The sequence below is a fragment of the Amblyraja radiata genome, chromosome 2 (assembly GCF_010909765.2).
Source record: "Amblyraja radiata isolate CabotCenter1 chromosome 2, sAmbRad1.1.pri, whole genome shotgun sequence".
NCBI classification, from domain to species: domain Eukaryota; kingdom Metazoa; phylum Chordata; class Chondrichthyes; order Rajiformes; family Rajidae; genus Amblyraja; species Amblyraja radiata.
The window spans coordinates 143,190,522-143,207,282 of record NC_045957.1 but is presented as its reverse complement, the minus strand read 5'-3'; the positions used below and the strand labels follow the sequence as shown (position 1 = coordinate 143,207,282).

General features: G+C 42.9%; 1 protein-coding gene across 3 annotated transcripts in view; it reads left to right on the top strand.

Moving 5' to 3' along the window:
* LOC116969812 (probable palmitoyltransferase ZDHHC11) overlaps window positions 1–4,749 on the top strand; it is a 138,535-nt gene extending 133,786 nt beyond the window's left edge. For all 3 annotated transcript variants that reach the window (XM_033016602.1, XM_033016595.1, XM_033016608.1), the window contains exon 11: window positions 3,691–4,749. In XM_033016602.1, the coding sequence (XP_032872493.1) occupies window positions 3,691–4,082 (392 nt within the window). In that variant the 3' untranslated portion in view covers window positions 4,083–4,749. The remainder of the gene's footprint in view (window positions 1–3,690) is intronic.
* The last annotated feature ends 12,012 nt before the right edge of the window (window positions 4,750–16,761 follow it).

The following is a 16,761-nucleotide window of genomic DNA, read 5'->3' as shown; positions in this document are numbered from 1 at the left end:
CCCTCTGATCCCCTTAGCCACAAGGGCCACATCTAACTCCCTCTTTAATATAGCCAATGAACTGGCCTCGACTACCCTCTGTGGCAGAGAATTCCACAGATTCACCACTCTCTGTGTGAAAAAAGTTCTTCTCATCTTGGTTTTAAAGGATTTCCCCCTTATCCTTAAGCTGTGACCCCTTGTCCTGGACTTCCCCAACATCGGGAGCAATCTTCCTGCATCTAGCCTGTCCAACCCCTTAAGAATTTTGTAAGTTTCTATAAGATCCCCTCTCAATCTCCTAAATTCTAGAGAGTATAAACCAAGTCTATCCAGTCTTTCTTCATAAGACAGTCCTGACATCCCAGGAATCAGTCTGGTGAACCTTCTCTGCACTCCCTCTATGGCAATAATGTCCTTCCTCAGATTTGGAGACCAAAACTGTACGCAATACTCCAGGTGTGGTCTCACCAAGACCCCGTACAACTGCAGTAGAACCTCCCTGCTCCCATACTCACTATTATCAGGGAATGCTATACAGATCGCCATATTAAATACACAAGCTGTTTTGTTAAAATAACCTCATTAACACTAACATTGAAATCTGCCTCCTCTGGTATATCACCCTCCTGCAAGTAAAAATTGTTTCTCCTTATTTTGAACCTCCTCATAAATTTGAAAACTTTCATTAGAGAATGTATAGAATGTAGTCATTTGTAAGGCAGCACTGTGGTACAACTAGTAGAGCTGCTGCCGCTCACGGCACCAGAGCCAGGTTCAATCCTGACCTCAGGTGGAATTGAATTGAATACCTTATTGTCACATATGACAAGTCACAGTAAAATTCTTTGCAGGCAAATAGTCGCTCATAAAGGGCCCTTACAATGTTACAAATTCCCCTCCCCTCCCACCATGCCAGTTCCCCCTTTGTTCTTCCTCACCCCTCCCCTCCATCACGGTCGTCCCCTGTTAAAGAAAACTTTAAAACACAACACAAAATCGGGTAAGACAATCAAGACTTTATTCAAGAGCACCAAATCTAGGAGATTGCACATATACAGAATTTTCCTTTGATGTTTGGTTTATTGCAGCGGCACTTTTGAAGTTTTCCTTCTTCCAAATATTCATCACAAATATACATCATGCACCTTCGAAAGACACAGCAGAGTAAAGACAGCCCAATTCCACACCATTACAGATAAGCAAACGTCCTGTTAACGGCCTGTCCCACTTTCACCACCTTTTTTACTCGTGGACATTTTTCATCAGGCTAGAAAAAAACGCCCCGACCTACTTGATGCCACGAGTACCTACGACTAGCATCACGGCCTGCTACGACCTACCTATGACCTCCTACGACCTCGTGACGACCATGCTGCGAGTATGAGTCAAGGGCAAACGCGGCAGAGGTCGTGAATTAGGTGGTGAAAGTGCGGCAGGGCCTTTACCCTTTCAACCTTATTTTGTTTTACGATTGCCATTTGTCCTTTGACAACAGAGAATGGAATCTGACTAAAGTAGACTGCAGTGAGTATGAGTTACACATGCTCAGATTCAACCATTAAAGCACAGAATTATTATAACACTTGAAAAGGACTTTAAGCATTTTTAAGCTCCCTATCCCTATCCCTCTTGAAGCTTTGCAATTTATCATTGACATCCCCCACACCGGGTCACCGTTGCTCTTCCCCCTCCCTCACAGCGGTCCCTCCACGCCGGGTCCTCCTTTGTTCCTTCCCTCAGCAGCGCGTCCTCACTACCACGTGTCCTTCCTCGTCTGTCAATCGGCGCCATTATCGACCGCCTTCATGTTCTCCATTTCCTTTGAGGACGTCCCAAAGACGTGCGGATTTATATATTAATTGACTTCTGTAAATTGCCCCAAGTGTGTAGGGAGTGAATGGGGAAAATGGGATAACATAGAACTAGTGTGAACAGGTGAGCAATGGTCAGCATGGATTCAGTGGGCAGAAGGGACTGTTTCTATGCAGCTTTCTCTTCTAATGTACACCCTTTATTTTACATACTGCTCATTTTGTTTTAGTTTTGTTATTTATTACGGGAGACACTTGCATTTCTTTGCAATGTTTTAATACAAGGGCTAATAGGGAATGGGCTGATTATGGAGATGCCTCTTGTGATAAGGGGACATTGGATTCAAACAGCTGCCTCTCTGATCCTCTATGCACTTGTGAGGAAAATCTATTCCATTGTCATTATTATAGAGCTCTTTCTCCCTTCCCCGAGATTACAGTATTTAATCACTTATTCGCTAGATAGCATTTCTGATTGTGTTGGCGAATTTAAATGCACAATTGAATGCTGTTCTGTTTTGCATGTAAAAGATACATCAAACCATGCAAATAACCGAGTTCTCATCTATTTGCAATATTCAGTGTGTAGGAAGGAACTGCAGATGGTGTTTTAAACCGAAGATGGACACAAAAAATTAGAGTAACTTAGCGGAGTCAGACAGGATCTCTGGAGAAAAGGAATAGGTGACGATTTGGGTCGAGACCCTTCTTCAGACAGAGAGTCGGTTCTTTCCCCTGACTCTCAGTCTGAAGAAGTGTCTCAACCCGAAATATCCTTTTCTCGAGATGCTGTCTGAAGCGCTGAGTTACTCCAGCCTTTTGTGCAATATTCAGTGCTTTGTTCTCAAGGTAGCATCTCTGATTGTGTTGATGAATTTTAATGCAGGGTTGCACACTGTTCCATTTTTGCATTTGTAAGTAACAGACAGAAGGAAGGAAGCACACAAAGAACACAGTTTTCATCCGGGTGCATAGAACTCTTTGATCATGACCAACCTTTTCACGAGGGGCAAAAGTAGTTATCAGTGAGCAGCACCAACACATCAGGAACATGGTTACTTTAGCCAATGCCACTTTCACACTGTCCTTAAACCTTTCTTCACAAAATATGAATGGTGGCCGATTAGGAAAAGGGGAGATGCAATGAGACCTGGGTGTCATGGTACACCAGTCATTGAAAATAGGCACGCAGGTGCAGCAGGCAGTGAAGAAAGCGAATGGTATGTTAGCATTCATAGCAAAAGGATTTGAGTATAGGAGCAGGGAGGTTCTACTGCAGTTGTACAGGGTCTTGGTGAGACCACAACAGGAGTATTGCGTACAGTTTTGGTCTCCAAATCTGAAGAAAGACATTCTTGCCATAGAGGGAGTGCAGAGAAGGTTCACCAGACTGATTCCTGGGATGTCAGGACTTTCATATGAAGAAATACTGGATAGACTCGGCTTGTACTCGCTAGAATTTAGAAGATTGAGGGGGGATCTTATAGAAACTTACAAAATTCTTAAGGGGTTGGACAGGCTAGATGCAGGAAGATTGTTCCCGATGTTGGGGAAGTCCAGAACAAAGGGTCACAGTTTAAGGATAAGGGGGAAATCGTTTAGGACCGAGATGAGAAAATCATTTTTCACCCAGAGAGTGAATTCCCTGCCACAGAAGGTAGTTGACGCCAGTTCATTGGCTATATTTAAGAGGGAGTTAGATGTGGCCCTTGTGGCTAAAGGGATCAGGGGGTTTGGAGAGAAGGCTGGTACAGGATACTGAGTTGGATGATCAGCCATGATCATATTGAATGGCGGTGCAGGCTCGAAGGGCCGAATGGCCTACTCCTGCACCTATTTTCTATGTTTCTATGTCTACTTGTACTTTACTGGATCCTTTTGTTATTGTTCTCAACAGTTAGCTCCATTCCTGAACCGCTGGAAAGCTCCGAAGGAAAGGTACAGAATGACCAGAAGAACTTCCAGGGATCTCATCGGCAAAGCTTGGAGTCTATCGAAGAGATCCCAGTGGTGCAGAGCCCCCTTGGCAGCGCATCGATGGACAGCGGATGCAAGGAAGGGATGAGTAATGCAGAGAAGTGTCTTGATGCGTCCAACCAAAGTGTGCTCCCTGACAACCCTCCCAGCTCACTGGCAAACCAAAGAGACTCGACACAGCCATCCACAAAAGCTGTGAACCAGCAAGCGGCAAGGACTTACTTGGTTACACAGGATACAGAAAGAGCTCATCAGAAGCACAGCCAATTAGCACAGCAATCCAGTAAAGCTAGCCAGAATAGTCTTGGGTAAATTAAACTCCCCTCTTTTTTTTTTTTTCTTTTTTTTTCGCGCGGCCAGCCATCATGGATTTAAAACACCAATGTTACTGGTGTCTTTTTAAAATGATTCAACAATCAGCGATGCAGTGTTTCTGGGTGTGAAATTATTTGCATCGGGGGTTCCACTCCCTTTATTTTCCTGTGATAGACCTTTTCTGTTGAAGAGCGTGAAAAAGAATAATCACTAGAGATGATTTTGGCTGATGTGAACCATGTGGACTTCTGGAGATTCTGGCGACTCCTTTGTTGACATAAGTGGAGTGTAACTCCCTCGCATCCCCAGTCGCAAGCTTGGGACCCTGTGCCAAATTCTGGCGATGTTATGGGGCAGCGACATGACACCTGAGAAATGGCACGAGAGTTTTGCACACCTCGATCCATCTGCTGGAAGAGGGAGGGACCTGACCTACTCACCAGGAAACCCGGCCTGACTGTGAAGGGAGAGGACCGAAATGGTTTCATTTCTGAAGGAAGGCCGGCACCAAGAAAAGAAAGGAAACCGACCCTCCTGGGAATCGATTCACTTTCTCCAAAGAACATCCAAGGGGCCTTAATTGTGGTCATCCCAGGGAAACCCGGAAACTTTCTCCCATCCAGCTTTTAACACTGAAACTGCGATCCTGAATTCTTATCAAAAACTCGAGTTTAAAAAAAATAACTGCTTGCTTTTCCGTGTGTTATCTGAGGCTGTCCCTCAGGGTTAAGGATGAATTGTTACTACTTTAGGGTTGTGGGTGCTGAGGTGGAAGTTGGTAAAAGGTCACGGTGGGAACTGCTGACTCTGCCTTAGATGAGCAGGCGGTGAGTGAGTCCTACGGTCCTTCAGCTGCTGATAGGGGGCTCCTGCTGGCCCCAGTGAAAAGACTTGAACGTTCTCAGTGCCCACTTGGATACTCCTCCCGCAGTTTGACAGGTCACAGGCAGCAATTCCCATGGGTCAGTAAATGCATTCCATCTTTTCCATGGTATAAATAATTTGATTTTTAGCTTTAAGCACATTCCACTTTGCCGATGACCAAAACAGCTACGTACGTAATAGGACATGTGGAACACTCTCTTTGCAATTTCTTTTAGTTAATGTGTATTTAATAATGTACACCTGGTTGCAGATTACAAGGAGACACAAGGAATTGCAGATGCTGGAATCTTGAGTATATCACAAAGTGCTGGAGGAACTCAACGAGTAAAGCAGCATCTCTGGAGGGAATAGACGGACGACGTTTCGGCTCAGAGTCTGAAGAATGGTCCCAATCTGAAACGTTGCTTATTCATTCCCTCCACAGATGCTACTGGATCTGCTGGGTTACTCCAGCATTTTGTGCTTTACACTTCATTATAAGTTTAAGTATCTTCAAGCCTGAGCCAATGGTCTGCAAAATACCTTGAAAAAAAAAAAGTATATGAAGCATAATAAAATAAGTTCTGACAATGTGTCTTTGACCTGAAACGTTAACACTGTTTCTTTAGCCATAGATGCAGCTTGAACTACTGAGTATTTCCAGCATTTTCTGTTTTTATATTAAGTACATGTGAATTGGCAACATTTAAACTACTTTTGCAAGCTTGTGTTTGGTACCTTCACCTTCCATGAATGTCGACTTCATGTTGAACTGATGTCCAGCACAACATGCAATTACGGAATATGATTTATTTTGAATCGCACCCCTAGTTTTCCACATTTTACAAACTCATGAAAATGTGAGCTGCTTTTAACAAACTTTACATATAGCAAGTCTACTTTTATGAAATGAAGAATGTTGAATGTGAACAAGGTTATGCTTTTATACACTAACAAGCATGTAGAAATCTTTTTACTACCAACACAATTTGCCCTTGGTTCTTAAATAGGTTGTACAGTTTCTCCAGCAGAAGGTCTGTTGGGTGCAAGGTGTTATATATTGCATTGAAATGAAATATGAAGATCTTTATTTCTAGTGATATGAAGTTAGTACTTTTGAAGTATTTTCTTCTATAAGTAATGAAATTGAATTACTTGGAAGAAATGAGATATAAATATGAGATAGAGGATTCCTGTTATATTAACATCTACACTAATCCATTTGAGTAAATGTAAGGCAGTTGCTCAGTGGTCTTTATTAAATATTTTCAGTGAGGCTAATTTTGCCACCATTTAAAACATATCAATCAATTTATTTCCATCTGCACTTCCTGTTTAAATTATTTCCATTGCAGCTCGCTGCATTAATATTTACGTTGGAAATTACCTTGGTAAGCTGTCATAGTCTAATACAGGTTGCTGTACCACTTCCTGACAGGAAGCTACTGTTGCAGTGTGACAGATTACAACATGCATTTTCCATTCTAAATGTTGATATGAAAAGTTACAGCAGAGAAGTCTAAAAAGACAACGGGTCACGTTTCGGGTCGAGACCCTTCTTCAGACTGAAGTAGGGTCTCGACCCGAAATATCTCCCATTCCATCTCTCCAGAGATGCTGCCTGTCCCGCTGAGTTACTCCAGCATTTTGTATCTAACTTCTAAAAAGACAATGATTTGAATTAGGACTGAATTATTTCTCCATATCATGTTCCAATTATTCTGGCCCCTTAAATCCTGCAGATGAAGTCCACAGTTGTCCTCCACTCCCTATGTCTATTATAACCAGAGTTTAGTTAAAGATAATTAATGGATTTTATATTTTTTGGAAATAAATGGAAATTAATTTAACATAAAACGACAGACTTCAACTAATCATTACTTCATAGGAGGTCCTAATAAAAGTTGGGATGTAGAATCTTTTGGAGTTTGTCATTAAACTTCAGTAAAGACAACCAGCTTGAGTTGAACCACTCCTTGGGTAGAAAGGTTTGAAGAACGGTTGGATGAAGGCAACCAATGTTTATTAGTGTTTTTCCATCAGTTATTGGACAACCAGGGACAATGATGTGCACTGTGGTTACGATATGCCCTTTCCTGCCAAATGCAGGGATAGAGCATGTGTATCGAATTAGAATTTAACTTGCCGTTTAAATGCACTATTCTATTGATAAATACTGTGTTCAACGTGACACTTTTTAAGCTGTAATAGTTATGATTTGATTTGTGTTTTAGTGCCCATTTTGTGGAACTCAAAACTGTTTTTAAATGTGTGAATGAATAGAGAAGTAGGATGTAGGAATATTTTTACCATCATTTTCTGTTTCTTTGGCACGTTCTGCCTTTTTTGTTGGTTACTTTCAGTCTCTGCAACACATTTGAAATGAACCAGTGTATGAGAGGGAGCAAATAAAATATGACTAATTATGACAATCATTGGGTGTGTGATCTCCATGGTTACATGACATACACATATGTCCTTGAATTTACATTTGTTTCTACTTATTTATAGGGGAGAATACGTGTTCGGCACGGACTAGAAGGGTCGAGATGGCCTGTTTCCGTGCTGTAATTATTATATGGTTATTGTAGAAATGATATGATTTTAATCAAGGAATCATTTTTTAATCATTTTTCACACGGAGAGTGGTGAATCTCTGGAACTCTCTGCCACAGAATGTAGTTGAAGCCAGTTCATTGGCTATATTTAAGAGGGAGTTAGATGTGGCCCTTGTGGCTAAAGGGATCAGGGGGTATGGAGAGAAGGCAGGTACAGGATACTGAGTTGGATGATCAGCCATGATCATATTGAATGGCGGTGCAGGCTCGAAGGGCCGAATGGCCTACTCCTCCACCTATTTTCTATGTTTCTATATGGTTAAAATGATAGCCTGGAATGTAATATCAGTGATGTGGTTTCTATGAACAGCACATCATATTTGAGACAGGGACTATAGCTTTCTAAGCTTAATATTGAGTTCACCAATTTCATTTCATAAGCATTTTTGCATGTTACAATAATTTGATAATTTCTGATTTCATCATCACCAATTATTGTTTTATTTTTTACAAATTCTAGATTAATAACATATTTCTAGGTTGTTTAGGCTAGACTTCTGGATTACCTGTCCAGTAATTTGGCTGACATATCACCATCAAAGAACATAGAATAGTACAGCACAAGAACAGGCCCTTCGGCCCACGATCTCTGTGCTGAACATGATGTTATCTACCTGCACATAAGCCATATCCCTCTATTCCCTGCATATCCATATGCCTATCCAGATGTCTCTTAAATGCATCTTAATCATATCGTCCTTGCTTAAGGAAGTGCTTTCCTGGCACTCACCGCCTTCTGTGTAAAAAATGGCATTGCATATAGAGAACACCATAGTCTCACCATAAAATCTCTTCCCTATTCCACTCCGCACACATCAACCACGTATCTTCTTCAAAGGTTTAGAAGCTACAAAATTGTGCAGAAATCCCTGGATAACATGATCAGAGTTCTTGCAGTTCCACACAGCCCACATATCTTGAATAGGTCTTTTCATCAGTTTAAATATGAAAATGTTCTCATCTTGTATTTTTATGATTTAAATAATAAATCACAGCAGGCTTGGATAGAGTAGATGTGTAAAAGATATTTCCACTAGTGGGAGAGTCTAGGCCTAGAGGTCATAGCCTCAGAATTAAAGGACGTTCTGGGAAGGAGATGAGGAGGAATTTCTTTAGTTAGAGGGTGGTAAATCTGTGGAATTCTTTGCCACTGAAGGCTGTGGAAGCCGTCAGTGGATAGATTCTTGATTAGTACAAGTACCAGGGGTTATGGGGAGAAGGCAGGAGAATGGGGTTCGGAGGGAGAGATAGATCAGCCATGATTGAATGGCAGAGTAGACTAGATAGGCCGAATGGCCTAATTCTGCTCCTATCACATGATCTTATGAATGGGTAAATGTTTACCAATTATTACACTGAGTGGATTCAACGTTAGTTTTGTTTTTGTGTATTTTATTGAAATTTATTGAATCATTTTATGAATCAGGGAACAGCAAATCATAGCTTACTTTGGCACGATACAACTTTCCAAACTTAATACTGAGTTCAACAATTTTATTTCAAAAGCATTTCTACCATGTTAGGACAATCAGGTAATTTCTTTGGTCTTCATCTTGAATTGCTGTTTCCTTTTATAGGGGACGATCAGCCATGATCACAATGAATGGCGGTGCTGGCTCGAAGGGCCCAAATGGCCTCCTCCTGCACCTATTTTCTATGTTTTCCCATATTCCAGATTATCTGAAGAAGGGTCTCGACCCAAAACGTCACCCATTCCTTCTCTCCAGAGATGCTGCCTGTCCCGCTGAGTTACTCCAGCATTTTGTGTCTACCTTCCAGATTAATAGACTTTACAATTCCCTAAAGTTGCTCTTTGAAAGAACACTCCATTCATTCCCAATCCCCTTTCATTGAGGTTGCCGTAGAATGTGTGTCTTTAACTTATTATTGGAATTATTCTACTTTTTGTCATAAACATGAAATATTACACACTTCATCTGGCTCCCTTCCATTATTGTTAATGTAACAGTGTGTGGAAACTAAGGACTGCAGATGCTGGTTAATACTCAAAAGGACACAAAGTGCTGGTGTAACTCAGCAGATCAGGCAGTGTCTTGGAGAACATGGATGGATAGGTGACGGTTTGGGTCGAGACCCTTTTTAAGACTGATTATAGGGTGGAGTGGGGGCGGGAGAAGAAAGCTAGAAAAGGAGAGAGGCACATCAAAGCATGGCAGGTAATAGGTGAACATGGCGATTTTCTGGGGGGGGAGGAGATTGAAGCGGGCAGTCTGAAGTAGGGTCTCCACCCAAAATCTCACGTAACCATGTTCCCCAGAGATGCTGTCTGACTTTCTGAGGGAAAGCAAGGACGACTTGAAGTTAGAGAAGTCAATGTTCATTCCGCTGGGGTGTAAGGTGGCCAAGCGAAATATAAGGTGCTGTTCCTCCAATCTGCATTGGGCCTCACTCTGACAATGAAGGAGGCCCAGGACAGAAAGGTCAGATTGGGAATGGGAGGGGGAGTTAAAGTGCTGAGCAACCGGGAGATCAGGTAGGTTAAGGCGGACGGAGCCTGCACTTGGTCTTGCCGATGTACAGGAGTTGACACCTGATGAGGTTGGAAGAGGTGCAAGTGAACCTCTGCCTCACCTGGACAGACCAGGCAGCAACACGACCGCTGCTCCACCCCGTCCGTACTGCCCATAATAGTTGACTGCCTAATGTTGACAAAATTATGATGGTTCAAATGATCTATCAAAGGTTCCTGACTAAATCACAATTTCTCAATAAAATGTAGACCATAGACAATAGGTGCAGGAGAAGGCCATTCGGCCCTTCGAGCCAGCAGCACCATTCAATGTGATCATCGCTGATCATCCACAATCAGTACCCCGTTCCTGCCCATATTCCCTAACTCCGCTATTTTTAAGAGCCCTATCTAGCTCTCTTGAAAGTATCCAGAGAACCTGCCTCCACTGCCCTCTGGCAGAGAATTCCACAGACTCACAACTCTCTGTGTGAAAAAGTGTTTATCTCCGTTCGAAATGGCTTACCCCTTATTCTTAAACTGTGGCCCCTAGTTCTGGACTCCCCCAACATCGGGAAAATGTTTCCTGCCTCGAGTGTGTCCAAACCCTTAATAATCTTATATGTTTCAATAAGATAACCTCTCATCCTTCTAAATTCCAGAGTATACCTGCCCAGCCGCTCCATTCTCTCAGCATATGACAGTCCCGCCATCCTGGGAATTAACCTTGTGAACCTACGCTGCACTCCCTCAATAGCAAGAATGTCCTTCTTCAAATTTGGAGACCAAAACTGCACAAAATACTCCAGGTGTGGTCTCACTAGGGTCCTGCACAACTGCAGAAGGACCTCTTTGCTCCTATACTCGACTCCTCTTGTTATGAAGGTCTCTTGTTATGATGGGATATGTGACAGTCTACTTCATCCAGTTAAAAAACACCCACAAATTGAAAATATAATAAACAGATAATCAGCTTTGATTTGATTGAGATGCAATGGCTTAGACAATTGGGGAGAAACACCCAAAGGATTATCTTAATCCAAATCCACTTCCTCTCTTATGATCGCCTCTGCGATTTTCCCTGTGCTCTGCATGATGTGATTATTGCAAAGTATGCATTGCAAATTGTCAGAGGGAAGTGGACAGAAGAAATTATAAATTTTGATGGATTTCCTGAAGATCAACCGATGCAAGGCGTTTGCAAAACATGTCTCCTGTTTAACAACTCGGCTTACCATCGATATCTTGATAATGTTCATGGACCCATAAGGGTCTTGCTTTATGTTTAAGAAGGAACTGCAGATGCTGGAAAATCGAAGGTACACAAAAATGCTGGAGAAACTCAGCAGGTGCAGCAGCATCTATGGAGCGAAGGAAATAGGTAACGTTTCGGGCCGAAACCCTTCTTCAGACTGATGGGGGGTGGGGGGGGGGAGAAGAAAGGAAAAAGGAGGAGGAGGAGCCCGAGGGCTGAGGGATGGGAGGAGACAGCCCGAGGGCTGAGGAAGGGGAGGAGACAGCAAGGGCTAACAAAATTGGGAGAATTCAATGTTCATGCCCGCAGGATGCAGACTCCCCAAGCGGAATATGAGGTGCTGTTCCTCCAATTTCCGGTGTTGCTCGCTCTGGCCATGGAGGAGACCCAGACCCAGGAGGTTGGATACGGAATGGGAGGAGGAGTTGAAATGCTGAGCCACCGGGAGGTCAGTCTTGTTTTTGATGTGTTAGTGCCACTTTGTGGATGTCTGCCATATTGCCGCAATGCAGGCAAATGAATTAAACACTAGGTTGGAAAAGGGGCCAGATCCTGTGCACAGAGTAAGCTTTTAACCAGAGGCATGCTCCACCTAACCTTCAAATGATATACCCCCAGAGGTTTCATGCTTTTATTTAAAATCTCTCATAATTGCATCATTTTATTAAAATATCTTTTCACTGTGGTTGTTGCCCATTGATTTTAATTTCTCTTTTAGAATATAAATATAAATAGTATCGGATGGAAGACGGACATTGGTCGATGTTGTTGATTAAAACAATGTGAGTTGGGTTTGAATGCCACCCAAACTGAGACAAAGAGCTTTTTTTATGCTGGTGGTGCTGCAGTTCAAGAGGCATTACATCTGAGGGCAAACCACAGAGACAGGCTGTTGTGGGTAGGACGTTAGGAAACTGTTGGATGGCAATTATACAGTCTCAACCCCGGATTTACCGCAACTGAGCACATGTACTATATTGGCATCAGACTGGCAGGCTTAAAGAACAGAGAGCTCACACAATCAAGCAGCAACAAAGGAACAAAGTTCAGCAGTGAAATTATGAAGGTAATTTGGAAGACAAGGAGAGTACATGTTAAAAAGTTTTAAAATTATGTCACGTAAAATAAAATATTTTTTAAATATATATTAAGGAAAAGGGATAATAACTACAAGCTATTTTAGGATGAAAAAAATATGCTGATGAAAGATCATCGTACAGTTCTAAGTGTATATGACTGTGTTCATAAAAATGCATAAATTACTACTGGAAGAAGATTGTGAAATGTGAAATATGGAGTGAATTCTCACTTGAGAATCTAGGAATAACACATCCCAGTTTTAAAAATCACCGAAGCTTCAAGAATCAGAAAGAGGGGACAACTCCGAGAGCCCCCTCAAATGTGTCATCCGCTTTACTACAACAAATCTTAGCCCCCAGGTGAGATCAGGACACAAACCCAATCCCTAGTTGGAACGAGCCGCCAGAGGAGGTAATGGAGGCTGATACCATTGCAACGATTGACCACGATGACGTGGACCTATTTCAGTGCTGTATAATTCTATCGCATGATGCATTTCGGAGTCTGCTCTTTGGAGAAGGTTGTGAGACACATTCGGGCTTCTTCTAAAACTGTCCACAGGAGCGGCTTGCAGTGGGCAACCTTAAAAAAAAAATCAGATGGCTCAGCTAATAACTTCACATTCTTGGATCCACCTTGAAGAAGGATCTCGACCCGAAACGTCACCCATTCCTTCTCCCCAGAGATGCTGCCAGACCCGCTGAGTTACTCCAGCATTTTGTGTCTACCTTGCAGAAACAAAGAACTGCAGATGCTGGTTTACACTAAAAGGACACAAAGGGTGGCACGGTGGCGCAGCAGTAGAGTTGCTGCCTTACGGCGCCAGAACCCCGGGTGGTCCTGACTACGGGCGCTTGCCTATATTGCGTTTGCACGTTCTCTCCGTGACCTTCGTGGGTTTTCTCAGAGAACTTCGGTTTTCTACCACACTCCAAAGACGTACAGGTTTGTAGCTTAATTGACTCGGTATAAATGTAACCATTGTCCCTAGTGTTGGATAGTGTTAATGTGCGGGGATCGCTGTATCTCTGATCTAACCTAAACTAAAAAATGCTGAAGTAACTCAGCGGGTTGGGCAGCGTCTCAGGCGGACATCGATAGGTGACATTTCGGGTCAAGACCCTTCTTCAAGAGTGTTTTATTGTCAAATGTCAATAGACAATAATCAATAGACAATAGGTGCAGGAGTAGGCCATTCGGCCTTTCGAGCCAGCACTACCATTCAATGTGATCATGGCTGATCATCCCCAATCATGTCCTGAAACCACACAATGTAATTCTTACTTGCAGCAGCACAACAGATATATAAACATAGTAATCTGTAAAACCCTTAACAAATTAAACAAAAAATAAGTTCAGTATGTATATTTTTAAAAACAGACAAATAGACAATAGTCAAAAATAATGCCCCCAAGTCCATATAGTTCAGAGCATATTTAGAGAAAGTAGTGTTTAATAAACTGAGAGGAAGCTGCTCCTGAACCTGGACATTACAGTTATCTGGCTCCTATATCTTCTTTCCGATGGCAGGGGTGAAATGAGAGGGTGGCCAGGGTGGTGAGGGTCTCTGATTCACTGGATGTATTCAAGAGAGAGTTAAATATAGCTCTTAGGACTAATGGGATCAAGGGATATGGGGAGAAAGCAGGAACAGGGTACTGATTCTGGATGATCAGCCACCGGGTGGCGCCAACAATGGCTGCCTCGCCAACAGTTTGTCTGTCCCTTCTTTGTGTTTTAATAATATGTGTTAAATGTTATCCATGATTACCAATATTTGTGTCATCTGCAGTCTTACTATTCAACCACCTACATTGTAATTGAAGTAATTCATATATATTACAAAACTAACAAAGGCCCCAGCACCAATTTAGTTCAGTTTAGAGATACAGTTGAGAAACAGGCCCTTCAGTCCACTGAGACTATGCCGACCAGCGATCCACACACACTTACACTATCCTACACACACCAGGAACAGTTTACATTTGTATGTCTTTGGAGTGTGGGAGTAACACAAGGGCCACATCTAACTCCCTCTTAAATATAGCCAATGAACTGGCCTCAACTACCTTCTGTGGCAGAGAATTCCACAGATTCACCACTCTCTGTGTGAAAAATGTTTTTCTCATCTCATTCCTAAAGGATTTCCACTTTATCCTTAAACTGTGACCCCTTGTCCTGGACTTCCCCAACATCGGGAACAATCTTCCTGCATCTAGCCTGTCCAACCCCTTAAGAATTTGTTAGTTTCTATAAGATCCCCCCTCAATCTTCTAAATTCCGAGTCTATCCAGCCTTACTTCATATGAAAGACCTGACATCCCAGGAATCAGTCTGGTGAACCTTCTCTGTACTCCCTCTATGGCATAAAGTCTTTCCTCAGATTTGGAGACCAAAACTGTACGCAATACTCCAGGTGTGGTCTCACGGGGTATACGACAAGAAAAGTCGCATCCCCCCCGAAGGAAGAGAACAAAAACATGTTTCTCCTCCCTCTCTTACCTCGACAAGAAGCTCGACCAACTACAGTTCGCATATCGCTACAACAGGTCAGCGGTGGATGCAATTTCACTGGCTCTCCACTCTGCACTGGACCACTTGGACAATAAAAACACTTACGTCAGGCTGTTGTTGATAGACTACAGCTCGGCGTTTAATACCATCATCTCCTCCAAGCTGGCTACCAAGGCCCCTTTTCCGGGGTTTACGTCCGTGCCCGGGTGGGGTTAGAAAGGGAATACGCCCTGTCTACGGGCACCCTGAGGGAGTTCCGGGACCGCTGGGCTCCGCTGGGTGTTGAATGTATCCTCAATAAGGATTGTAACATAGTTGTATAGTAGTTTATTATGGATACATGTTTGTATTGTATTATGGTGGTGGGTTCTGGCTTGTTTTATTGTAGTGTAAATATTATTAAAAAAAAAATATATAAATAAAATAATTTTTTTTAAAAAAGCTGGCTACCAAGCTCACGGAACTGGGCCTCTGCACATCCCTCTGCAATTGGATCGTCGACTTCCTCATCCACAGACCACAGTCTGTTCGAATTGGAGGAACCACTTCATCCTCAGTAACAATTAGTACGGGAGCACCTCAAGGATGCGTGCTCACCCCCCTGCTCTACTCACTCTATACTCATGACTGCATAGCCGGTCATAGTGGGAACTCCACCATCAAGTTCGCCGATGACACCACTGTGGTTGGACGAATTACAGATGGGGACGAGTCAGAGTATAGAAGTGAGATTTACCGACTGACCAAATGGTGCCAGCACAACAACCTGGCTCTCAACATCAGTAAGACTAAGGAACTGATTGTGGACTTCGGTAGGGGAAGGATGAGGACCCACAATCCTGTTAATATCAACGGGACGATGGTGGAGAGGGTCAATAACTTCAAATTCCTGGGCGTGCATATATCAGAAGGTCTTTCCTGGACCCAGCACACCGATGCAATTGTAAAGAAGGCACATCAGCGACTCTACTTCCTGAGAAGATTACAGAGATTCGGCATTCTCCTAAACTTCTACAGTTGCACGGTAGAGAGCATTTTGACTGGTTGCATCATGGCCTGGTTCGGCAACTTGAACGTGCAGGAGCGATGAAGACTACAAAAAGTTGTGACCATTGCCCAGTCCCACACCAGCTTTGACCTCCCCACCGTCAAAGGGATCTATAGTAGTCGCATCCTCAAAAAGGCAGCCAAAATCATCAACGACCCACAGCATCCTGGCCACACACATATCTCACCACTGCCATCAGGAAGAAGGTAGAGGAGCCTGAAGACTAACGTCCAGGTTCAGGAACAGCTGCTTCCCCACATTATATACTATGTTTACATATTCACATATTCTGTTGTGGCTGCTGCAAGTAAGAATTTCATTGTCCCATCCGGGACATATGACAATAAAACACTCTTGACTTGACTTGGTTCATCTGCCCTGATGAGAATATAGAGGAAGAAGCTTGGACGCTTTTGCCTTCCATCACAGTGAGGAAGTGAGGAAGTGAGGAATCAGCTGTGGTGGATGTTTATGTTAACTTTTGTGCAGTTGTGTGTCTTGTTGCCTTTTTTAGTATGGCTGTATGGTAATTCGCATATCACTACCTTGATTGGTACATGTGACAACAAAGACCTTTGAAATCTTATCATATTGAATGGCGGTGCTGGCTCGAAGGGCAGAATGGCCTACTCTTGCACCTATTTTCTATGTTTCTATGATGATGTTGCCTGCCTTTTTGAGGCAGCGACTCCTGTAGATCACTTCGATGGTGAGCCACCTTATTCACCTCTATGTCTGAACTTGAGAAGCGGGCATGGATGGATACATGCACCCACAACGGTTATACACCTTCCGTACAGCCACACACACACACACAGACAACTACA